Source organism: Lycorma delicatula, chromosome 10, assembly GCF_047948215.1.
Source record: "Lycorma delicatula isolate Av1 chromosome 10, ASM4794821v1, whole genome shotgun sequence".
Lineage (NCBI taxonomy): Eukaryota > Metazoa > Arthropoda > Insecta > Hemiptera > Fulgoridae > Lycorma > Lycorma delicatula.
Window position 1 is genome coordinate 30,059,225 of NC_134464.1, and position 27,324 is coordinate 30,086,548.

The 27,324-nt window shown below is 31.0% G+C and overlaps 1 protein-coding gene across 2 annotated transcripts in view; it reads left to right on the forward strand.

Annotated features, from left to right (window-relative positions):
- The window catches only part of app (Palmitoyltransferase app), a 130,042-nt gene that overhangs the window by 29,163 nt on the left and 73,555 nt on the right, over window positions 1-27,324 (forward strand). For both annotated transcript variants that reach the window (XM_075376945.1, XM_075376946.1), the window contains exons 2-5: window positions 15,334-15,494; window positions 20,833-20,991; window positions 22,450-22,587; window positions 25,330-25,484. In XM_075376945.1, coding sequence (XP_075233060.1) covers window positions 15,334-15,494; window positions 20,833-20,991; window positions 22,450-22,587; window positions 25,330-25,484 — 613 coding nt within the window. The remainder of the gene's footprint in view (window positions 1-15,333; window positions 15,495-20,832; window positions 20,992-22,449; window positions 22,588-25,329; window positions 25,485-27,324) is intronic.

Consider the following 27,324-nt stretch of genomic DNA (forward strand, 5'->3'; position numbering starts at 1 on the left):
TGGACGATCGGAGTATCTGAGAAGAAAAGATTAGAAGCTTTTGAAATGCGGTGCTATAGGAGAATGTTAAAAATCAGATGGGTGGATAAAGTGACAAATGAAGAGATGTTGCGGCAAATAGATGAAGACAGAAGCATTTGAAAAAATATAGTTAAAAGAAGAGACAGACTTAAAGGCCACATAGTAAGGCATCCTGGAATAGTCGCTTTAATATTGGAAGGACAGGTAGAAGGAAAAAATTGTGTATGCAGGCCACGTTTGGAATATGTAAAACAAATTGTTATGGATAACCCACCGGGTTGGTCTAGTGGTGAACGCGTCTTCCCAAATCAGCTGATTTAGAAGTCGAGAGTTCCAGCGTTCAAGTCCTAGTAAAGTCAGTTATTTTTACACGGATTTGAATGCTAGATCGTAGATATCGGTGTTCTTTGGTGGTTGGGTTTCAATTAACCACACATTTCAGGAATGGTCGAACTGAGAATGTACAAGGACTACACTTCATTTACACTCATACATATCATCCTCATTCATCCTCTGAAGTATTATCTGAACTGTAGTTACCGGAGGCTAAACAGGATAAAGAAAAAGAAAGAAATTGTTAGGAATGTAGGATGTAGGGGGTATACCGAAATGAAACGACTAGCACTAGATAGGGAATCTTGGACAGCTGCATCAAACCGGTCAAATGACTGAAGACAAAAAAAAGGTGTTCCTGCGCGCTACCAACTAAATCTAAACCCCTCCCCCCTTCCGGGGCCAGACCGGCATTGAAGCATTACCACGGCCCCGTCGGGAACCTTCGGACTCGGGGGATTCAGAGTCCCCTCTTAAGTTTCAGAGTGCGCCATCACCGTCGCCGGTCCACGCAAGCGGTCGTGTTCTTCTGCCTCTCTCAGAGGACTTTTACCAGAAACTATCATTCCGCTGGCGGCACTGTAGAAATCCTACCGAGTACCCAGCTCAGTCAGCCAATAATCCAGTTGTCTCTTCCCTTGTACTGAGAATATTTGCTACTATACTTGATAACAGTTCCCATTATCTAGTATCTTTCAACATAAGTTCTATCACATTTTTCGGTGTCAAGCTGGCTAGTTCAGGCGAGACCCTAAAAGCATTCCATCTGTCACAAACATAGAACATATGTTCTGGAGTGTCTTTCGTTGCACAATATAAACAGTCAGATGAGGATCTTCTTTTAAAGCCCCTGTTTAGGTATGTCCCAAATCCCCATTTAGGATCATTTAGAATTAAAAGATTTTTAGATTTTCTAAAAAGTTCATTCTTCTTCCTTTAACACATTTGTAAATTAATTTCATTGATTCTTCCATTTTCATCGGGGTACGTCCTTCTTTTATTAAATGCGTTACATAATCAGAATCTTGTTTTTGATTTTTAAAAGATTTCGTGTAGTCGTTACATCTTAATTTTAATTCTCTTTCCGTTGGTCCAGTGTATGTTGCATTGCATTTACTTTTTTTTGTTGTATATATCTTTTTCTTCTATGTTATTAAAAATCGTTTTTAGTTATTATTTGTATTTATAGTCATTTTTATATTATTTTTACTAAAGAATTGTTTAATTGGGTAAATTTCTTTCCAAGTAGATGTTAATTTACTCCGTTTAATGGTTTCTTTTTCATTTGTTGTTTTTATTTTGATTTAATTTATTTCTATTTTTATTAATTTTTTGATCATTTAATTAGTTATTTTCTGCTATATGAAAAATAGTTTTGTATCCGTTTTTTATGTGCTGGTTTCTTTAATGGTAATTTATGTAGTCTATCGTGTATCTAAAAGCCGCTAAATTTTGCTCCATTGGATGATTCGAATCATAAGCTATGATGTTATCTGCATAAGTTTCTTTTCTGTATATTTCAAACTAGATTATTATTATTTTTTTTTTTTTTTTATTGTTAGGTCTAAAAAATTTATAGTTTTGTCTTCTCTTTTTTCATCGTATATTTAATGTTATGTTGGAATTTGTATATTTCTTCCAGAATCTTTTCTTCATTATTTTTTTTGTAATTCATAATAGAGTGTTATCCATGTACCCAGTATATCCTAAACATCTGTATTTTTTCATGATATCTGGTAATTCTCTTCTTGCATATTCTGTAGGAATACTTCGCTTAGTATCGCTGATAATGGGTTACCCATGACTGACCCATCCTTCATTTTTTATATTTCATTAGTTAATTTATTCCATATACTCTCAAGGTCAGCGGAATACGCATACATAGGCAAGTCGACTCACAATGCAATTGTAGTCAGTTAGCAGCAGTCGAGATGTGGACCCCCACAACAACGCGTGTTCAATGACGCGAGTACAAACCGAACGTAATACCGATCCTCCTGCATCCGAGTCTATTCGTCAGTGAGATACGATTTTAAGAGGGAGTGGAAGCTTGGTTTCACAAACTTGAAATCATCCAAAAGTTTCAGTTAATGACGAGACTGTGGATCGTGTACGCTATACATTCACTGCCAGTTCTGAAAAGCCAATTAGACGGGCAATTTACGAACTGCATATTCCTTGTTCCACTGTTCATTACATTGTTCATAAGTGACTCCGTTGCGAGCATAGACGTTACAACTTCTTCATCACAAACCAAATGATCTTCGCTTATTATATCAGTTTGCTGCAGAAATAATTCACCGAATCGAAAGCAATCTTAATTATATTGTTACGTTGTTGTTGATGAGGCAACCTTTCATACGTGCGGAAAAGTTAACACAAAATTGTCAAATTTGGGGTAGTGGAAACTTCCATAAAGTAATCGAAATTGAAAGGGACACACCCTTTCATTTCAAAGTCAACATCTGGTTAGGACTACACAAAAATGACGTTATCGGTCCGTTTTTTTTTCGTGGAGCTTACTGTAACAGGACATAGGTACCTCGACGTGCTTGAGAACTTTGTTATTGCTCAGATTCCTGTAGGCTTCAGTTTCCAACAAGATGGTTTTCACTTCACTTTCATCGAGATGTTCTTGAACACACGTTCCACGGATGTTGGATCGGACGAGGAGATCCAACTGCATGGCCACGTAGATCTCCATATATCACTCCTTTTGACGGTTTTGCTTTGGGATTTATTAAAAGTTCTATGTATCAAAGAAAGGTTTGAGATTTGGTCGATTTAAAACAGAACGTTGTTGAAGCTGTTGGTCTAATAACGCTGCATATGCTCCTAAATATCTAACAAGAGATAGTTATCGTTTAGACATCTTCCGAGCTATTAAAGTCCCACTCATTGAACTTGACTGACCTACATGAATACTTGGCGAGTTTTTGTGTTTATGAAAAAGAAGAAAAATTGTATTAGCTGGATGCATAAGCTGTTACTATTCGATATCTTTAGCCCAGATACCGAGTATTTTAGCTCATGATGAGTGTTTCATCTTAAGTGTGAATACGTAAGAACACCCAAATACTTTACATTTATTGTTTCTGGTAAGAAACGTTTAAGATCCTACCTCTGTCTAAGTTTTTTGCTGGCCTCACTGGTTCTACGCACTTGGAGAGTGGATATTAAAACTGTTACGATGGTATGTTGCAGTGAATGGGGTTATCTGCTATTTGTTGGAGAAAATGTCTTTCGTTTAGCGTGAGTGTGCCGGTCAGGCAATAATTTGACTACCCTGAGTTCAGCTTGTGTTTTCCCACGAATATTATTGCGTTATCATCGGCAAAATAACTTATACTACGTCCGAATATATTATTTTTAATAAACCATTTATATAGATTAAGTAAAGGATCGGTGTGAGAATTGTATCCTAAGGTATGCTAAATTCAGAATTTTTTTGCTAGTTTTTTCGTTCATTTGAATTTTGGATTTATTTTTTAAACAGTTATCAAAAAGTTTCAATGTTTTGTGCCACAAAAACTTATTTATATTTTCTAGCTTTTTTAGAAGTTTTGAATGAGGAATGGTATCAAAGATTTAGGGCAGGTCGAAAACGCTACTAGAATTTTATTATTTATTTTAAAGTTAGTTATTAAAATTTTTTATAAGCTGAGTTATTGTTTTTCTCAATGATTTTCTATTTCCGAAAACCAAGTTTGTTTGGTAGTGTTCATTTTTGTTTATTTATCTAAATAAACGAATTTTTATTATTATTGTTTCAATGATTTTAGATAAATTAGTAAACTAATAGGACATTTTATTTAAAAAAATCTTTCAATCGACAGATTTAATAATTAATGTACATTGTCAATTTTAAAATTTGTTTAAAAAAAAATTTAATTGGTCTGGAAGTGCTCTACTTTTAAACATTTGTTAATTATTAATGCTTAGGGAAGCGCAATGAAAGTTGCTATAATTTAAAAAAATATTATTTATTTTATAATTACCAGGAGATGAGATTTTTTAAATATTAATTTCGCAGTTATTTGGTTTAGTTGGGTGCATGAAAAAAAAAGAATGGGAAAATTCGAAAACTGAAAATAACATTTTCTTTGTTTAGATGAAATAGTGTGACTAAATTTTCTACTTTTTTATTTTATTGTAGTATGAAATTTGAATTCATAATTTTACGTTAGTTGTTTAAATTAAATCTGTTCATCAAAATTGTTATTATTAACGTTTTTCTTTATCTTTTTTTTTCAACAGATAACATGCTTCATTTATATTTCGCGCAAATAATTTCCGACTATTTTTCTTACATTTTCTTTTAATTATCTTATAAAATTAAATTATAAGATTAGCGATAGTAACTTATTTTTTCTCTCTCCTAAATTTATTGTTGTAATATGGTCCAGTATCTATACAATTGCGATATCTTTTGACGTTCTAGATCCTTTTTTTTTTTTTTTGTAGAATATAATGTTACTACATATTATCTAATTATTTATTAAATTGTTAATCGCAAATTCAAAATCATTTCTTTTCAGTATTATGCTAATTTATAATACAAATAATGATGAAATAAGTACCGATTATTTCATTAACTGCTATCATGTTAATAATGTCTTACGTATTTTTGTGGTTTTAAGATAATTCACGAACGCGTGTGCGCACGCAATTATCTAAGATAAGTTTTTTAATAATACGTTATATTAATGTTTCTATAATTTTAATGTCGCTATTGCTTTTTTTTATTCTTGTGGGTTTAATTGTTATGATTCATTATTCAGTACGTTTTTGTATACTACCGTTAAAAATATAATTTTGTTGTGTTATTTAGAATTAATCATATAAAGATAGTGAACGTGTCCTTTAAGTATGAAATAATATTTTTATTTCATTTTTTTTTTGCCCCTACCAACTCTCTTTAATCTTGTTCCTGTTGTTTTTCTCTCAAGCACGGTATATTAAGAACCATATAATTTAGCGGGTGATTTTGTCGTCAAAAAAAAATTTGTAGGGAAAGTTTAATCTTACCGTCAGAATCATAAGTCTTTTTTACGTAAACTGTTTAAAACAACACTTCTGTTCTATTTTTTTTTTCTTTTTAATGATGTTAAAGTATAAAGAAAAAAAAACAATTTCTTTCAGATTTTTGGAAAAGTTAAGATTTTAGTTTGCCGCCGACTATTAAAAATAATCGGCTGAAATAAAAATTTGATATTCTTACATCTTGTTCATCTAACTCTTATCTATCACTCTGAGGAGTACCAGTTCGATCAAAGTATTCTGAACCTCCATGAATTTTTTTTTTGAAAAGAAGTATATTTCGGGATGTGACGGACGATTTGTTTGATAAATCTGGTATCATTGGAGTTGTCACTACAACATAATTTCGATTATAACCATTTGAAATCGAAATAAAGTGATGGAGATCTGAGTTGGGTGCATCTCAGAAACTACAAGAGATAATCAAACGATTTTTTTTTTTTAATTCACCAACTCAAAAAGGTTTTTACATACCTTAGAAGGTTTCAATATTAGCTCCGCTGGTCGTTTTGCAAACATACAGCCGATAATCGACTTCTGCCCCGGTCCGCTGGATCATGGCAGGCGTAACTGTGGCGATATCAGCGTGATCCGTTTTCTTAAATGTTGTACATATCTGATTTTATCACTTTAGATAATGTCTTTAACATATCCCCATTAGAAAAAAATTAGGGTGTCAAATCTGGGCTTCTAGGCCAAAGTACAGGAGCGGCCCAACGATTAGGGAATCTTTCATTGAGAGCGCATCGAACGGCAAGATTAAGTGTGGGGGCGCAACTTCTTGTGGAAACATTACAGCTACGTTACTTTCTTGTTCAGTATGGTCAATTTGCGGGAAAACGTACAGTTGTAGCATGTCTTAATTAATATTCCCTGTGATAGGAGGCACATGAAAAATGTATGGGTCAATCATACGATTAGATGTCAACCAGCACCACACGTTTATTTTTTTGGGGATCTCGACATACTCAATAATTTCATTGGGCTGCTGGGATCCCCGTATCCTACAATTATGCCGGTTGACACAACCATTGTCATGGAATTTTGCTTCATTCGTAAACAAGTTTTAATAATCTTTCGTCATCTTTTAACGTTATTAAGCATTGTACTTGTGAATTCTACACGTTTAGAACAATCCGTTTTTTTTTAAATTCACCAACTCAAAAAGAGTCGGTGAATTAAAAAAAAAATACTCGTTTGATTATCTCTACTAGTTTCTGATATCCAAAAAAAATTACAATGAAATTGTAAACCGTACGGTAACATACCGTTTCTTCCGTTCAAAAAACAAAAATTTCTGTATTATAAGTAAAACGTTTTTACAAAATGATACTGAAATTAAAAAAGGTAAGAGACACTACACTTCTGTTATCAAAATCTGTTATTAATTTAGAATTTTGTTTAAAAAATACATCGTAAATATATGTAATAGACAATGGATGTACAATAATAGATAATAAACAATGTTTAAGCGTTCCATATAATAAGCAAAAAATAGAAAAAAGTGTTACAAAGACTTACCGGCCCGATTTAATTTATTAAACAACAAATAATCATAAGATTTGTATTATTTCTGTAAATTTGATATGTATTATCACTGCGAGACTCTTACCGTAGGGTTTACAATTTCATTGTAATTTTTTTTTGTTGGATATTACTGCGTTTGTTAGATTATTCTTTTATTTTAATTTTATTTATTTATTTTTTAGGAATTACTGGATTATCTTATGGATTTATTATTAAAATGTATTGCCTTTCTAGAACAAACAAATATACATTTTTTTGAATTTCACGGCTAGTTTTGTTTGTTGATAGTCATATCATTCACTTCGTATCATATGTTTTCCTTTTTTAATAAAACTAGTATAATGACCTTCACAAATCGAAGATCCGTGATGTAATATTGTACTTATTACTTTGTAAGTGTAACCCTCGATTTTTTTCGTATCTGTGGACACACTTTTTATATTATTATTAAATGAACTTTTTTTATTTCTCAATCAAATAGTTCTAATTATAGAATAAAAATTTTACCAATCGAATTTATTTCTTTTATATTTATTACTTTTTTAATAAAAAATAGTATAATCTCTTGTAAAGTAATACTTTTTTTTTTAAAGAAGTGAAGGGAATTAAAAAAAATGTTTCATCTTCAGTACTATCGTTTACATAAGATAATATATTATTAAAACAAGCTGTAGTATATTTTCTTTTGAATTTTATTATTTCAAATACATTATAAAGTTATTGTACGCTACCTAATACTATCAAGTACTGCTATCTAGCGGCGCGATTCGTGAAGTCACCTTTAAAAAAAGAAAAAATGACATATTCGAGTCCCGCAGTTCATCAAATAGAAAAAAAATGCTGTCTAACAAAATTAGAGATATTTTTTGAAAGTATTCTTTATTACAAAACTTATTGAACTGAAATATAATGTTTTCATCCTTTTCTTCTTTTTTTCCCCATTTTCATTTCACTTTTAGGTTAGGCCATGTTTAGAACTGTAAACTTACTCGTATTCGTCGACTTCACCTTCTGCGGACTCTTACCTGCGAAGTTCTAACGAACTCCATGATACAATTTTTTTAAATTGCTTTTCGATGATCAGTACAATTATTTCCTTTTACTGCGTAACTTTAATAATCAGTGAAAATACCAATTAAATAATATATATATGAAAAGTGTCAATAGATATAATAGCATAAATACTTAAATCTTTAATCGCTTATTTAAAAATTCGCTGTAGTCTTTAAGTGATGTCTGTCTCTTTAATTGATGTAGAATTTGAAATATAACGTCCTATTTAAATGTAAAGAAATAAGGAAGAAACATTTTATTTTGAATAAAAATAATAATAAAAATAATAATCTTAAAAATAATATTTTAAGAAATAATAATTTACTTTTATTTTTAGTAAAATTTTTATTGTGTTTTTATAGGTAACATAACTTTTGATTAAGAACAGAAGAATACATGTTTCACACAATATTTCTTTTGTTTCATGTATGAATAACTGTTATATAACATTGCAACAAATTTGTAAACAAGTTAATAATAACAAATCGCAGATGCCTAATGCAGTTATAGACTGTACTTAAATGAGAGAACCACCACTCCACGTGCGCCTGTTTAATTCATAGAACAATCTCGAATCTTCTATGATGTATCTCCATTATTTTATTTTGATTTCATATTGTAATAACAGAATTCATGTTGCACTTACAATTCCAATGATAGTAAGTTTATTGCCTGAAATGAGTTGTTTTTGCAAAAAGCATAGTGAGCATTTTAAAAATTGTTTAATCGATCTGCTGCTATGCAGTGTGATGAATGGTTAGATGAAAAAAATGTTAGAATATCAAATTTTAATTATCATTGGTTGTTTTTACTTCCTTGTACGAAGTAAAGGAAATATTGTGATCACAAAAAATAGGGTTTTCAGATTTCAACGGAAATATCCATTTTGATTAGTTTCGGTGTGACGTCTTTGTTTTCTTTTTCCTGTTTAGTCTCCGGTAATTACCGTTCAGATTATACTTCAGAGGATGTTATGTATGACTGTAAATGAAGTGTAGTCGTGTACATTCTCAGTTCGACCATTTCTGAGATGTATGGTTAATTGAAACCCAACCATCAAAGAACATCAGTATCCACGATCTAGTATTCAAATCCGTGTAAAAATAACTGGCTTTACTAGAGACGTCGGTGTGACGTCTGTACGTACGTATGTATATACTAGTCTACCGCCAATGTACGAGCTTGTGACGTCACGAGCAGACTGCGTATTACTATTCGTCCTGAAAACATCAACTCCGCGTATCAAATTGAAGTATTACTTATTATCATATTGTACGCGGTAATAATTATCATATTTACATTTTACTAATTGTAAACAATACGTAATTAATTTTTTTATAACCTTAATTTGTGTTAAATTATTAATTTTTAATAATAAATGAAAGCTTACTTGAATTTTCTTCGTGCATCTAATTCAAACTAAACGAATCACTTTCATTTTCACTATCAGAGTCTACACGTATAATATAATGTTCTGTCATTTCATCTATCAGTGGTTCCAATTTTCCATACTATTTTTCAATATTTTTTTACTTTTTCACAATAGGGTTGAATCTTCATTCATTGAATTCATTTTCTCCGTAGTTAATTTTTCAACATTTGTGAAAAAAGAAGTTGCGTTATGACTTGCCACATGTCTTTTTACGGCTGACCGTACCATCTCGATCAAATCAAAGGATGGTACGGTGGGTATCTAAGAACACGATACCCATGTTTTTTTCAAAAGTTCATCCAAGTGATATTTTTGTACTTCAGTTTTATGTAACTTTACAAATTCATGTAACTGTGGTTTCAGAATTTTTGAATTATACGGAATATGGGTTTTCTCTAGCCAGTCGGGCATATTTTTTTCCATCTGGAGTTAGAATTTGGCGTTTTATCAATACGTGTATTGTGATAAGAGGCGTTATCAACAACTACTGCTGACATTGGTAGAAAATTTGAATTTGGAATCAATTTTTCACTCGCCTATTTCATGAAATTGTCTGTATTCATGTTGTCATGGTAGTTGCCACTTTTCGAATGGCTTTTTAAGTTAGCAATGCGTTCGGAATAAAACCGATTTCTCCTCCAGCATGAATTACTGTTAAACGGTCACCTTTATAAATCGGCACATAAAGTTACTCAACAATACCATCAGACTACGACTTTGTCGTAATGTGAATTTAAAACGTACGTTTCATCCAAATAAACAATTTTAGCATTGCTTTTCTGTTTTTAGGCATTGCCTGCAAGTATTCAATTCTCTTCCACCTGATATCGGATTTCTCAATTAAAAGTTTTCTGTTATTTTTTGCTTTACGCTATTTGAAACCTAATTCTTTCAAAATACAGCTAAAGTTGATTCACTGCCTTTAAAATCAATAGTTGACTGAAGTTGTTGCCTTATTTTTTTTTTAAAGTAGGTAATTCATTCTTCTTTGAATGAAATTCATTAACTGTTCTTTTAACTACACCTAAATCAAAACTCTCCAGTTCACTGACAGGTTTCAAACGTCGTTTATACTTTTTCGGCATGCTGAAAGAACACGATTGGGATGTTGATTGAAGAATCATGTCTTTTTTCTCTTCTTAGTTTTTGAACCTGTGTTCTTGATATCCCACAAGCAGCAGCGAAGTTCTTTCTTCACATTTTTTAATGCCAATTATACGTTTGTCATCAGTTAATTTACCTATTTTTAGAGCTTATTTTTTCATAAAATCATAATCATTATTGATAATTTCACGTGCTTGACTACTAAGTTTTTTTCTTAACTACGGATTAAAATTCTGTCATAACAAACCGCACTAATAACACACGAACAAAAAATAGTATATTACAAACAATTTGCGAAATACAATAAGTAATTATAAAATAATGATATGATTGCACAAAACGATATCCGAATACCTTTACTGAACACGATATAAACTGGGCTAGTTATTTCTTTATACACATTGTGTACTACGAATGACGGATCTAAATATAATCGTGACGAAGAAGTCATTTCTAACTGCATGAATAAATTTTTATAGGTCTGTACATAATAAACCCACCGGGTTGGTCTAGTGGTTAACGCGTCTTCTCAAATCAGCTGATTTGGAAGTCGAGAGTTCCAGCGTTCAAGTCCTAGTAAAGCCAGTTATTTTCACACGGATTTGAATACTAGATCGTGGATACCGGTGTTCTTTGGTGGTTGGGTTTCAATTAACCACACATCTCAGGAATGGTCGAACTGAGAATGTACAAGTCTACACTCATACATATCATCCCCATTCACCCTCTGAAGAATTATCTAAACGGTAGTTACCGGAGGCTAAACAGGAAAAAAGAAAGAAAAGGTCTGTACATAATACCAATCAGAGCATTAGTCACTGGTCAAGGAATTGTTATTGTTTACAAGAGTGAGTCATTAAGCATTTTTATACATGTAATCAATAAAAGTGGAAATAATTGAACATACAAAGTAAATTGTTTGCGCCCCCATATTGTTTGTAAGTCGAAAAATGAAATAAAAATTATTACGCGCAACAATTATGTTTTAGAAAACAATAATATAATGAGATGTCAGCACGTGACGTCACAAGCTTGTAGATTCGCTGGGGTTTAACCCACCGGGTGGTCTAGTGGTTAACGCGTCTTCCCAAATCATCTGATTTGGAAGTCGAGAGTTACAGCGTTCAAGTCCTAGTAAAGCCAGATATTTTTACACGGATTTGAATACTAGATCGTGGATACCGGTGTTCTTTGGTGGTTGGGTTTCAATTAACCACACATCTCAGGAATGGTCGAACTGAGAATGTACAAGACTACACTTCATTTACACTCATACATATCATCCTCTGAAGAATTATCTAAACGGTAGTTACCGGAGGCTAAACAGGAAAAAGAAAGAAGAAAAGATTCGCTGGGGTAATTATATCTCGCGTAACTCAAAAACGATTAGCCGTAGGATGTTTAAATTTTGGGTTTAGGACTGTTGTAACATCTAGTTGTGCATCTCTCCTTTTGATTGCAATCGACTAGTCCAAAAAAGCCCAAAATCCAAGAATATTTGGATTTTGGACTTTTTCGTAACTGCAGTAATAAGCCCCCATTGAGAACTTTTTAACAATTTATCATGTGGTACTTATTTTCATTGGTATTAAAATAAAATTTTAATTAATGAAATTTTTGGATCTTAGGGTAAGGGCACATCAGTTCCAATCAGACTTCTCCTTTTTTTTTAATTTAAGTATATTGATTTATAAATAATTGTTAACCTTTGTTTGTAAAAAACGTTCTAAATAAATAATCAATAATAAAATTTTAAAAAATATGATAAAATATATGAAGTTATTAATGAAATAAAATGTTATGTACATTTCATTGAAAAAAAAAGTGAATCATAGGTGCACAAGGAAGTCGTGGAGTGTCTACATCATATTTTTTAAATATTGTTAGAAAAAAAATGAATTAAATATAAAACATAACTACAGAATAGTATTAAAAATTAATTTTGAGCAAATATAATGCTATTTTTTATATTGATATCGAATGGGAAGCAAAAAATGTATTTATTTTTTTTAATTATTTAAAATTAAATCAGTTCTACAAAGAGTAATGTTGTTTCTGTAAAAGAAAATCATTTAATAATTTTATTTTAAGTAAGTTGGCAGGAAGATTTTTCAAGTAGTTGAGTAATTTATTACAAGTGGCAACAGAAACTAAGGGCCTTTCGTGTAAGCTGAATTGTGTTGAGTTATACGAAAACAGTTTTGTTGTCTGTTTGGGTATGAATGGTTATTATTCTTTTTTTAAGAATAAGTGACTTTTCTTTTTAGCAAATATCATTATTGTAATCAGGTAATATTTTACCTGATCTAGTCTCTTGGTTCATCCTGAATGTGGAATTAATAAACCTTTTTATTAAAAAAAAACTCATACTCTTTCCAGTGATTAATTTTCAACATAACTCCAGTAAATTTTTTTTAACCCTTTCTAGAAAAGGTACAAAATAAATTAAACCCTATTCATAATGTTTTACATTGAACATGTTGACATTTATAAAAACAAAATTACATCAGTTCAATTATAAATAAATTTGGATTTTCTTAATGACATTTTCTGATCATCATGGCGTCCCAATCAAATTTATACTTAAGACAATCATCTCATTCATCTCACATGAATTTTTTTTTAACAAAGTAACCTTCTTTGCTATAAATGCTTTATAGAAATGTTGGTTGAATATTCTGCATCTGATGTAACATGTTGTGTGTGTATGTCAATGAAAGCGCATCCCAACCCTGTAGGGAAAGACACCCGCCTTGTGGTGCTTCCGGTCACCACACCACCACCCCCATTTCTAGCCCTGATGGGCATTAACAGGACAATGAAAGTGCAGTGTGATAGGTACATTCACTGTAACATTTTAAAGCATGTCAGGTACTTTATTCTGTTGAAGTTTTTTATTATAGCTGTCAATTGTTATGAGTATGTGTAATTGGCAATGTAACAGGCGGAAAAGCTATTTATATGAGTTTTATGATTATTAAATGTATTGTTGATAAATATATAATTACGTGTATTATTGATAAATGTGGTTTCTCCATATTTTTAAGGTATGTTTTTGTATCTATTTTAAATGTGGTGTTATAAATTAGATTTTGTATGGACATACTCTATAGTTAACTGCAAATATTTCATACATTAAGTTAGGTCATGTTTGTTGGTTTATGGGAATGAAAATTTTGTAAAATGTAGGAGTTGCTTTAAAAATTTAATATTTTCTGTCATTTTGAAAAATTATAACCCTCAAAAAAGAACAAAGATAACACAAATTATTTTGATAACATTATGTTCTAGATTCAAAGACTTGTTTCTAGGTACTTTATATATAAGAAAATTATGATATTATTTTGAACATGCATGTTAGAATAATTTATTGCAAATACTTTGTATTCCGGCCAGAATTGTTCAAAATTTTACTTATATTTTACACACAATTATCTTTTTGTATTATTTGTAATTTTTTTCTTAATTAACTTGTATGACATTGGATTCTTTGCTTGGAATTATTTATACAGTGGTGCATGAAATGATCCAATTATTGGTTTTGTTAAAAAATATTTATTTGAATCGCAATACAGAAAAGTAAAATGCAGTGTGTTTACTATATACCAAGAAATTATGTTCCGCGTATTACATGTTCAAAATGACCACCATCACGTCTAGCAACTTCAACATGAACTCCTATGTTGTTAATATCTTGACAGCACATATCCTCGTTTACCTCGTTTTACACCTCAATGATCAGCACTCTCACTGTATGAGGATGCTTAGGGAAAATCTTTTCCTTTTAAAATCCCCATAAAAAGTAATCACACGGATTCAAATCCAGCAGGACTGTTCAGGGGCCAGATCTGTCCACATGCAAAACGATTAGGAAATCGGTTTGAAGTGACATTTGCATTAAAAGTTTCATGCAGAAAGTCTAAAACAACATTAGCTGTGTGTGCTCTGGCTCCATTCTGCATGAACCACTCGTTTTCTAAATTGAGATCCTTTTGCAAGAAGCTGAGGAATAACATCATTACGCAGCATGTTTAGATAACATTCAGTATTCACTGTTCAAAAACTTGAAATAGCAGCCCATACCATAATTCTTGGAGTGTGATGCACCTTTTCATGAAGCATATATGAATTTTTGGCCCAAAAACACACATTAACAACTCCATCAAGGTGAAGATGCCTCATCTGAAAACCAAACATTGTTCAACAATATGTTTTGGTTCACAGCCTGTTCAGAGAATGCCATTTTTTGATGTTTGCTGTCAACCATTAATTTAGGTAACACTGTTATTTTGTACGAATACAAATGCAAATCAGTGTTTAAAATTTGCCACACAGACCGCCTAGAAATCCCAACTTGTGCTACTGCTTTTCTTGTTGATTTGCCCATGTTCCTCAGCAACATTGCTTTGACAGCTTCAGCATTCTGTGGAGAACGAACATTGGCAGGCCATTCTTGCTTACTTTCAAATACTGAATCATCACTATTAAATTTTTTGTAAAGTCTACGTATTGTTTTAAATGAGGGCGACCACCGAGTTTGAAAATGTGCACAAAACCGTCTGTGTAAGCACCACACTTTTAGTTTCATTTAAAAACAACCCAGTCTTTATTCACTCTTCAACTTCCTTTGTCAGCCATCTTGGAACTATACACAAACGCTGCACTGGGAAAGAGAAGAAACTAATATTCATGAACGTCTGTCACATAAAACATATTAATTATTAACCTAAAAAATTATTACCAAAACAAATGTTGGATCATTTTGTGCGCCACTCTGTATGATACTTTCAATAATCTTTTCTTTTAATAATTTTATGTTACAGTTGTCCGTTCCTGACTCTGCGTATATCTCCAGCTATTCCAGCTGTGGGTGGTTTGTTATTTGTGTTTGTAATGGCAGCGCTTTTTAGAACTAGTTTTAGTGATCCAGGTGTAATACCTCGTGCTACCCCAGATGAAGCTGCATATATAGAAAAACAAATTGGTCAGTTTTATCTTTCTTTTTTTTTTATTAGAACGGTTTAAATTTCTTCCTTAATCACCTTTGATTACTTTGAATGATGTCTTAAGACATGGATTGGGGAAAAGTTTTTTGTATTTTAATGCATAAGTAAAACAAGGTTTTTTTTTTATATTTCAAATGAAGTTCATTAAATTTCTGAACTAGACTTCTCTTAAACTTCTGTGTTTTCTGGACAAAAAATTGGGATAAAAAATTTTCATTATCTTCTTTTGAAGCTTTATACTATACACTTTACACTAAACTTCATACTATTAGAGGAGTTCTGTAGAGATAAAAAAAAAATACTAGTATGACAATGTAAGATAGGACTTATGGTGGCTGCATCAAAACTTCCTGATCAAGCTTTCTCAATTTTCAACAGATCACCAAAGGTCTGGGGATCTGGCATTGTCATAATGGAATACAATTCTTTCTTATTGATTAATTCTGATCGCTTTATCTTGGTTGATTGGTGTAATCTTTCCAGTAAAGGTTAAAATCAATCGTTTGACCAGGTTGCATTTGTTCATAGTGAAAAATTCCTTTCCATTCACACACACCGCATAACTTCTTTGGTGTCAATCTTACCACCATTTGCAGAGCTTCACTATGTTTCAACCCCAATCTTTTCCATACATTATTGTATGTTATATAGTTTTTATCACTAGTAATGAGCCATTTCAAAAATTACTTGATTTTGTTCCACGTACAATTCACGGGTGAAAATTCAATCCATCAAATTTTTCATTGTTCAATTATATGACTTTTTTCCTATCCAGCCTTCTTCAAATGGTTTAAAACTGTTTTGTAGTCAATGTTTAGTTTGTTGTTACTAATATTATAACTGCTAATGTGTCAATCTTTTTTAATTTTTTTTCCGTGATTTCATTGACTGACCAGTGTAAGGTGAATCATTGACATCAAATTTTTCAGATTGAATACACTTGAATCAGTTTTGTGCCACACATACTGGTACTGCATCATTTCCATAAACATCACAGATTTTTTGAGCATTCTGAGTCACATTTTCCCTTTTTTTGTAAAAATCTCAAAATATATAGAACTAACCTTTCTAAACATACTCAGTGATATGTGACCCTTTCAAAAACATATAAGTGTTGCTTGATTTGATTAATACTTAGGAGAATATGAAGAAACTGTTTCTCCAAGCTCATATATATATACACGAGGTGCTACCCAAAAGTTCGGGGAATTTTACCATAAAAATAAAATAGCTTACCATAACTTATAATTTCCACTGCCTCCTTCAAAGTAATCCCTTGGGCATTGATACAGTGATCCCAGTGTTTTTCTGATGATTCCATGCATCCCTGGAAGTCTACAGGTGTAAGTGTTCGAAGCACGTTCTGCGTTTCTTCCTGAATCTCCTCAATTGTGTTCAAACGACGGCCTTTCAATTGAAATTTTATTTTCGGAAAGAGGAAAAACTCGCACAGGGCAAGGTCAGGCGAATAGGGTGGGTGGGGAATCACTACCGTCTTTTTGGAAGCCAAGAAATTCCGAACGACTAGCGATGTGTGCGCGGGCGCGTTGTCATGGTGCAGAACCCAGCTGTTGTTACCCCCACAGATCTGAACGTTTGCGCCTAATGCTTTCACATAACCGCTTCAAAATTTCACAATAGAACATCCCATTGACAGTTTGACCAAGAGGAACAAATTCCTTATGGATAATGCCTTTGATGTCGAAAAAACAATCGTCATGGACTTCATGTTGCTGCGAACTTGGCGTGCTTTTTTTGGCCGCGGTGAACTTGGCGACTTCCACTGCGACGTTTCAAGGTCATACCCGTACACCTGTGTCTCATCACCGGTTATGATGTTGGAGATGAAGTTAGGGTCATCTCTTGCTGAATTTTTCAATTCACTACAGATAGCTACGCAATTTTGTTTCTGGTCGCTGTTCAACAGTCTCGGTACGAATTTTGCAACAATGCGTCTCATGTTCAAATTGTCCAAGATACGTTGCACGGACCCACATATGGCATTACGACATTTGTACGATTGCACAAATATCATGGATTGTTTGTCTACGATCTACTACAATAGCCTCTCGCACCTTCGCGATGTTTTCCGGTGTTGCGCTTGTTGATGGTCTTCCTCAACGCTCATCGTCATCGACTGTCGTTCGTCCATCTTTGAATCGTTTGTACCACAAAAATGTTTTACTCATAGCATTATCACCAAATGCTTCCACAAGCATGCGATGGGTTTCCGCACCAGTTTTTTTAAGCATGAACCAAAATTTGAAGCAGGTTCTTTGATCTTTAAAATCTGCCATTTAGAACTTCGCCGAAGCATAAAACACAACGTTACACAACCACACGAAAGCCAATAATGCTATGCAATATTACTGAAACTCAGTGTGTATCAAATACTAATAGTAGAGTCATTAATCACAATGGTATTCACTGTATTAATGAAAAAGAAGCAAATTTTTTAATCAGGGGCCAAGAATTCATCTTGATAATATGTGCTTTGCGAAATGTTAGTTGTAGACAATATGCCAAGGTGAATGGTTGGTCATTGTCATCAGTAATTTATGACACAATAACAATACTATATTGTAATGGAAGTTGTTCATGTGAGACAGCTTGTGTGAAGAAATCAATCTGTGGGTTCCTTTTACAACTATTGAGCTTTTTTTTTATTTATTCTTATATGCTGTTATTTGTAAAATAGATTTTTGCACACTTTTATAATACCTTTGGGTTAGTTCTTTATGGTTCATACTCCTTTCCCATCATCCAACTTTTTCTGGGTTGGGCGGCACATCATGGATCTCCCCTTAATTCTGTCTCTGTACCATTCTTCCTTGAAAATTTTCTCAACTATTATTTTCTTTTTCAGGTTGTCCTGTACACAATTTAACCATTCTTTCTTGGTCTTCCTAATATTCTTCCAATTACATTTATATTCAGAATTCCTTCAGAAATTCTTCCTCTTGATATTCATGTAAGTGCCTAAATCATCTTAGGCTATCCTGATTGATTCTTTCCTGTTACACTATGCATTCTAGGTCTTCTCTTTATTATAACATTTGTTATTCATATCTCTCCTATCATGTTTCTTAAAAAGTTCATCTCAGTCACCTGTATTTTACTTTCCTCTTGTCTTTTAATCCCTAAAACTCTCAATTGTTTGTTAGGTAGGGGCACAGTAACTCATGAAAAATTATCTGTTTACCTTTCATTTGTAATACATATTCTTTATCAGACTACTGACACTTTGGGAAAGCTGTTCTATCATTTACATTCCACTTTTAATCTCTCAATTCATCTTCCAAGTATAATCTACATAAAAATTAGAAATTTAAGAATTTGTAATGCTTCTCCTTCTAATTCTAGACAACCTCTCCCACTTCAATCATAATTTGTCAGTACCATTGTTTTACGTCTTTATACTTATTTGCATCCCCCACTTTTCTACTCCTTTTATTCAAGCAGTAAGGTAATCTTGGGCTGTATCCTTTTCTCCTTCCAAAATAATATCAGTGATCATCCATGCCTTCTTATGAACCTCTTCTATAAAAGTGATAAATAAAAAAGCTGAGATATATACTTCTTTACTGGCCTATTTATCAAAATTAAAGATTCTTTTATGTTAATCTCTACTTGAGTATTCTTTTGTTTTTTTTTGTGTCAACAATGACAACTTTCTGCTTGCTTGCCTGTTAAATGTTTTTTTAAATTAAGAAGAAACAGTAATCATATTACCAGGGACTTTCATATGGCTGTTGTATAATATGTTTTCATATTCATTTTTTCCTTCAATTTTACCCAGTTGTAGTCATAATAGATATATGGAGAATTTTTGTCTGTATCAGAGTCTTTTTAACACAGTGAAAATGTTAGTAATAAGTTGGGGTTAGTGGATATAACATATTTCATTAAAGATTAGTTAATTAAGAGAACTGAACTAGAAATAGTTTTGAAAATAAAGACTGTTAATGAAGATAGAGACTAAAATGAAATCACAAAAAGATAACTGAGAATGTAGAAAGTAGCAGTTAAAAGATTGTTGAAAAAGAAAAAGGATTGAAGTTCACCAGATCAATCAGACAGATGATAAAAAAATACTTTGTACGATTGATGTAAAGAAGAGTTAGGCTTGCTATTAATCTTGGGAGGTTTAGCAATAGTGAAAACCAATTTTCCCTTCTGGTTGATGGTTGTATAACAATTAGCAAATTTTAATATTAAAGAGAAGTATGATGTTGAATCTTGAGAGTTTATGATAATCTTAACAATATCTGAATATAATTACTCCAATATATTGTTATAATTTTCTTCTTCTCTTCAAGGGATTGATTTATATAAACCTGATCTGTCACTAGAATTTAACAATTCCAAGAATTCTTCCAACATTGCAATGATTTTTATGTTTCTTTTCTTCCTTTGGGCTTATACTCTAAAACCATTTCTTGAGATTCTACTGCTGTCCAATCTTTAAAGACAATTTTTCCACTTGCTGCAATATTAGTCAACTTTCTTATTGCTATTATGTTTAATTCATTTCGGATGTCTAAATTTCTAATCCTCTTCTCTTATGCAACGTTTGACTTTCCATAAAAGTAGCCATAAAAATTTCATCTTGGTATTTTTATAAGTCCTTTTTTTTGCCTTGTCCTTGAAATATAATTGTTCTACATAAAATCAACTCTCTGAAAACAGCTAAACGTTTTGCAAACTTCATTCTCTTGATTAAACATTAATTTACAGCCTAAGTAATTAGTTATTGACATGCTCAATAATTGAATCATTATCTTTGAACTCAACAAACTTTTTCCTAAGAATGGTAGTCTTTAAGCTGGATATAATTAAATAATAATTTCTCTAAACACTTTGTCAATGGAAAATGAATTTTTTAAAGTTCTGTTTAGTATTAGTAATTAGAATTTGATCATCAATAAATAAAGTAGTAGACAGTTGTAATAAAAGAAAGAAAACTGTTGTTGTTAATTATTTTTTAAAACATATCTTACTCTGTTATGTTTTATATAATAAAAGGAGTAAAGAAAATAATCAACACTCTATTTTATAAAAACATAAATAAATTTTTAAAATACTGGAACCTCAGTTGACTGTTATTTGTGTTTGCTGATACTAGATTATTTTTGTAGTATTCATCATTGATATCTGTACTGTGGTTGTTGGACTTTTCTGTTTAAAATAATGTTGATTTTAAGTTTAGAGTGTAATTAATATTAATATTTTACATTTTGTGGAAATAATTGTGTACATGTGATATTACTATAACTTAGTTTAAGTTCTATATTATAATTTTTAACTTGTTTTCAGAAGTACCAAATAGTGCTAATTCATTAACTTATCGTCCTCCTCCTCGTACGAAGGAAGTTATGGTTCGAGGACAAACTGTAAAATTAAAATATTGTTTTACATGTAAAATATTTAGGCCACCTCGTGCTTCCCATTGTAGCCTGTGTGATAACTGCGTAGGTAAGTAAAGCAGATTACTTTTTGTAGCCCTGTGTAAATATTGTAAAAGTTATCATACTGTTTAAATATATTTGTACCTAAAGTTTTACTTGTTTAGGTAAAATAGTATCAAAACAGGTCATTTTCATAGATCTTTTTTTTAGCAGATGAACAAGACCTAGATTTTTTAATGTATAATTCACCAACCTAATCTATTAATTTCAAGAATCTGTCTTATTAACAAAGAACAGTTTAATTTGGAGTGTGTGTGTTTGTCTGTTTGTTTGTTATGTGTTTCTGCATATATATATATATATATATATATATATATATATATATATATGTACAAGGTAGGTTTAAAATATTCCTGAGACCAGTTTATTTTTCAAAACTTCTTACATGAAAAGATTTTTGAGTTCATTTCCTTCAGAGTAGTTTCCTTCAGCAGCTACACACTTTTGCCAACGTCTATAAAATGTTGAAAACATTTTCTGGAATCCATTTTGAGATATTTATGCACTATTCAATTACTGATACTTTTCACTGCAAGATACAGCTTCAGTATTGCTGCATGCAAAACATGTGATGCAACTATATATTGTAACACCATGAGTGCTGCCACCATAAAACCTAAAATTTCCTTGATGTAATTGTTATTTTAAATTGTGTAAGCAATTACGAGATTTTTTTGAACCTACCGTATATATTACACAGACTATACTTACTCTTCTGCTTTAGAGATAAATAAATGCAGTATCTATTGCATTGGTGCACTGATGATCAGATTGCAAACAAGAATATTTATTAAGAGAGGTTTGAAAATATGTCCTTAACAGCCAATCAGAATTCAACTATGGGAGGCCATAGTTGCAAATTAATATCACAGTATGAGAAAAAATTGTCTGCTTTAACAAAATCCATCATTTTTCATATTTTATTTTTATTGAGCAGCTGGTTTCATTTTTAGCAAACTAATGGAATTAGATTTAATTTCTTCAAAAAAAATTTAAATGAATCCAATCTTTTCTAGAGATGGCTTAGGAGAAGTTGGAGATATATATATATATATTTTATGGACTATAAAAAAATGAATTTAAATAAATTGATGTATATATATATATATATATGTATATCCAGTCGTCAGACAAATTTTAATTTTCTGACAATTGTTTGTGAAATATCAGATCACCGATTCAAGAGCTTAAGCTTTCTTCTCAGTCTTCTTTGGCAGAAGCACAACTTGAATGTTCTGTAAGGCACCACCTTGGATGATGGTGACCTCAGACAAACTCCTTGTCATCGTGGATGGCCAACTGCAAGTGCCTAGGGATGATACGAGTTTTCTTGTTATCCCTGGTGGCGTTTCCTGCCAACTCCAACACTATATATTAATTCTTTTTCTATTTTTTAAATAAAAACTAGATTAATTAATAAATAGCATTTTCAAGTATATAATTTTTTAATATTTTATTTTTTTAGAACGTTTTGACCATCATTGTCCATGGGTTGGCAACTGTGTCGGCAAGAGAAATTACAGATACTTTTATATGTTTATAGTTTCTCTTGCATTCCTTTGTGTTTTTATATTGGCATGTTCTGTAACACATTTAATATTATGTAAGTATTTTCAGTTATTATTTGTATAGAAAATATAAAGTGACAATTTAATTCCCAGAATAAACCTGTAAAATACATACATTTAGAATGTCTTCATTCATATTGGTAAGCTACTACCTACTGTCACTGTAGAAGTGTTTTACACTTACTTAAACATTGTTACTATTTTTATAAACAGACCTGAAATTTTTATCTAGAATGCTTTTGATGAGTTCCTTACTGTATTATGATCTTTATTAAAATCAAAAAATCTGTGTCCTTTATAATACAATTTTTAATTTTATGAACAGCAAGAAATCACAGGAACTAAGTTGGATAAGTAAGCTAGATGATCTATCATAATCTATTTTTTAGCAATTTATTTTAGAATTTCTTGTATAATGAGCGTACCATGACTTGGTTTATTGTTGTGATGGATAATTAATTTTTTAGCTACACTTAAGTTATTTTTTTCTGAACAGAATCTACTAATCATTTTTCAACTCCATTATTTTTTTTTGTTGAGCCATTATTTGTAACTAAATCTTGCATTCTGTTCACCTTGTTTTTGTTTGCATTTTATCAGATTTGTTTTTTGCTGTCAAATTTGTGGGTTTTATCATCACCCATGTTTCAATATTTTATGGTACCCTAAGATACTTTATTTTTTCTGACCATCTGCACTATATGCTCTATTGTTTAACAGCTCTATAACTGTTATATAAGTCTATATTGCCTTGAGGTTTACATATTCATTAGTTGTACAAAACTAGTACAAATGTGCTGCTATGATTTCAGCCAAATCACTTGTGTTATGGGATTTTTTGGACCTATCTTATGTATTATCTTATTTAACTGTTAAATTCAAAATTATTATAGCTCAAATTCAGGTATCTTCTTTTGTAGTTCCAAGAATTTTGCTTTCCATGAATTAAATTGTCACGTAAAATTGAAGGTCTTTCAATTTTTTTTAAAATAGAAGATTTAACATTAAGTAAAATATTACTTAACATTTTAGCTGATGTATTACATTCATTAGGTTCTTGGTTTATTTTAACTTTATTTAGATTAGTATATATTAGATAAATATAATTATCTTAAAATAATTTAGCTGTAATTTTATTCCATCTCACTGAAATATGGAAAGGGAGAACCATAAATTATGTAAGCTTTCAGTAGGAACAAAGAAGTATAAAAATATAAGAAGCATTATAAATTAAATATTACTGCTGAAGAAAAAATAAGTAGCTGAAGACCTTAAAAAATAATAACTTATCTAATTTGCAGTATCATAAATATTGGAAGAATAATCAATTTAAAATCAAAAATTGAGATGAATTTTTTATATGAAGATAGGGAAAAGTTTAATAGGTCAAATGGGTAACTAGTCATTATTTTGTTATCTTGTAAACTTTTTAAGTTTATTATGAGAACAGATCGCTGCACCATTTAAATTAATGCAGTATCTACGGTTCCAAAAAAGGAAATCTGCTGGGATAGTATGTTTTTTTTTTTACAAAAATCAGTTAAGGTTAATGGAAAAAGAATAGTTTCTGTATTTTTTACTATAAAACATTTTGATACTATAAGTTGAAATTAAGATCAGTTGAAGTTATACTTATCGGACTTAACTAATTTAAGTTTTACTTAAGTAATGAAAATCCCTTAAACTTTGTTTAATTTTTTTAATCAGCCGGAGCAAACCATTAATTTTAAATTAGGCTGATCATTATAAAGGTATTCTGTGTTATAAATACTTATGATATGAAGCTGAACTCATATTTTAATATAATCATTAAGTGTCCATTCATAACTGCTTATCAGACAGTTTTTTTAATTTATGTGTAATTATTATTTAACTAAATGAATTAGTAGTGTACTTAATAAGTTAACAAAAACAAAACAGCAGGCCTCCATGGTGCGAGTGGTAGTGTCTCGGTCTTTCATCCAGAGGTCCCGGGTTCGAATCCCGGTCAGGCATAGCATTTTCACACGCTACAAATCATTAAAACTAATCCTCTGAAGCAATACCTAATAATGGTGGTCCTGGTGGTTAAACAAAAAAAAATTTAACAAAACAAACCAGCTAATTGTGTTTACAGTTTATTTCTTGAATTTTAATTTTATCCAGCTTTACTTTTGAGTTATTAGGAATTTTTAATTTGTTTTTTATGATTTATAAGACTTATAGAATACTCTGGCAACCATTTACAGAAGTAAGCATTCAGAACTAAGTGTGTTTTTCTGTTTTTAAACAGTTAACATCAGTAGTACCAGTAAAAAATATTAAAAAATTAACTATATTAGTAATTATCAAAGTAATAGAGAAAAAAACATAAAACAAAAAAAAACATATTGTTTGATTCATGAAGCAGTGTAAACAATGTTTATATATATATATATATATATTTAAAATGAAACAAAAACTGAAAAAAATAATACAGTGTTGCTATGAGTAGTACAAGTGGAAAGTAATAGTCTGTTAACTTACATTCTTGTATAACAAGTTTACATTTTTGTATTTCCTAGTTTCTTGTACAGATGTATGTAATGTGTTACTTAAATTCTTATCTGGACTGGCCAGCATGATTATAATAATAATTTATAGTAAAATAATATTGTATATTATATGAATATAATAATATTCTTTTATTGTATGGTAATTCTTTTTAAATAATTTATGTTTTTGTTTCATGTACTCATTTTGTTTGCATCTTACCTGATTTTATTTATTGCTTTGCCTTTTTTGTTTATTTAATATAGTGACAAAAGATGATAGACAATTTTTTGAAGCCGTTAAAGAGTCTCCCACTAGTATAGTAGTAGTTATAGTTTGTTTTGTTAGCGTATGGAGTATTATTGGTCTGGCTGGTTTCCATACTTATCTTGTATCTTCAAATCAAACGACTAATGAAGATGTAAGTATTTCAGCATTACTGGATTTTTTCTTTTAATCTAAGTCATAAATGTGCATGTTTCAGATGTGACATATTTATCCTTCATTACCAACTTTTTTTACTTAAAATTAATAATAAAGCATGTTTGTAATATTGTCTAGGATAATGAAAGAATACAGAATTGATAAAAAAAAGATAAATTTAATCAAGTTAATGGTGACAAGACACAATTTCCAATGTAAAATTCTGGGGAGAAATCAGTAAACCATTCCAGATTAAAATATCTGAGACTAGGAAATGGATTGTCTCCAAACCTATTTGACTTAGTTCTGGGCATAATCATGAAAACCTGGAAAATTAATGAAAAGTATTAAAATTGGAACCAAAAACCAAACTCTAAATATCAGCTGCCTTACTTCACAGCTGATCTAGCACTTCTCCCAAAATCATAAGAATGTATGGTTTTTCAAATTAATGACATGAAAGAAACATCAAAAAAGCAGGCTTGCAAATTGTCTTCCCTAAAATAGAAATCATGACAAATCTCAAAGATTATCCCAAAAATTCAATAGACACCAATAATAATTGGTCTCTATTCCATAATTATGGAAAAATAAATACCAAGATCCAGTTTAAATATCTAGGAAAAATAGTCATTACAAATGAAATGGATAAAGAAGCTTTGGAACTCCAGAAATCCAATTTGGAAAGATTAAATTTTCTGACAAATGAAATTTGCAATGGAGAAAGAATTTTCCATTTTTATAGTCCAAGGATCTTATATGGAATTGAAATGACAAATCTGATTGGCCTAGAAAATCTCAAAATTGAGAACCTACAGTCACCAGAAAACCAAAAGAAGGATGCAGATTAAAATCAAATAAGGAAATTTATAAAACCCAAGAAGATTTGGAAATTGCAGTTAAAAAAGAAGGTTAAAATTCTTCAGACTATAATCCAAATGAATCCAAATAGACTAACAAGTATAGGTTCTCAGCTTACAACATAGTTTATTGATGTTCTTTTGCAAGGGTGGTTGGAGGAGAGTCCCCACTCTAAATCCACAATGACAACTTTCAACTTGGTCCCATTTCTGAATAAACTCTATTTAATGATTTTCAAGTGTTTTAAGTAACTTATATGTGTAAATTCAATCGCTGCAGCAGCTGAGTACCCACCAGCTTGGTCTAGTGGTGAACATGTCTTTGGAAATCAGCTGATTTTAAATTCAAGAGTTCTGAGGTTCAAATCCTAGTAGAGGCAGTTACTTTTATATGGATTTGAATACTAGAACATGGATACTGGTGTTCTTTGGTGGTTGGATTTCAATTAATCACACATCTCGAGAATGGTTAACCTGAAAGGGGACTGTGCTATACTTCATTTACATTCATAGATATCGTCTTCATTCATCCTCTGAAGTAATATCTTACTGTGGTTCTGGAGGCTAAACAAAAAAAGAGAGAGAGAGAGCAGCAGCTGAGTGACAGCATTGAAATCTCATAATTGAGAAGTTTTGTGTTCAAATCTTCTTGTGGCATTTATTTTTATTTTATTGTTTAATAACTAGCTTTTATCTTTTCTTATGTATACAATAATGCAGATGATTTTTTAAATTATTTATTTATGTAATATTTATAGTAATAATAATGTTTATAAGAGTCTAAAAAAATAACTTTATGAAGTTAATGTTATCTGATTATTTTATTCAAATATAACAATCATTGACATAAAATTATGATCTTGTAGGAATAGGAGTCACATGAGGAATGAAGGATTAACAAACAGATTTTACTTTATAAAATTTGAAAATAATTAAATTTATTTTAATTTTCAGTATGCCTGTTTTCAGTTCGTAGGA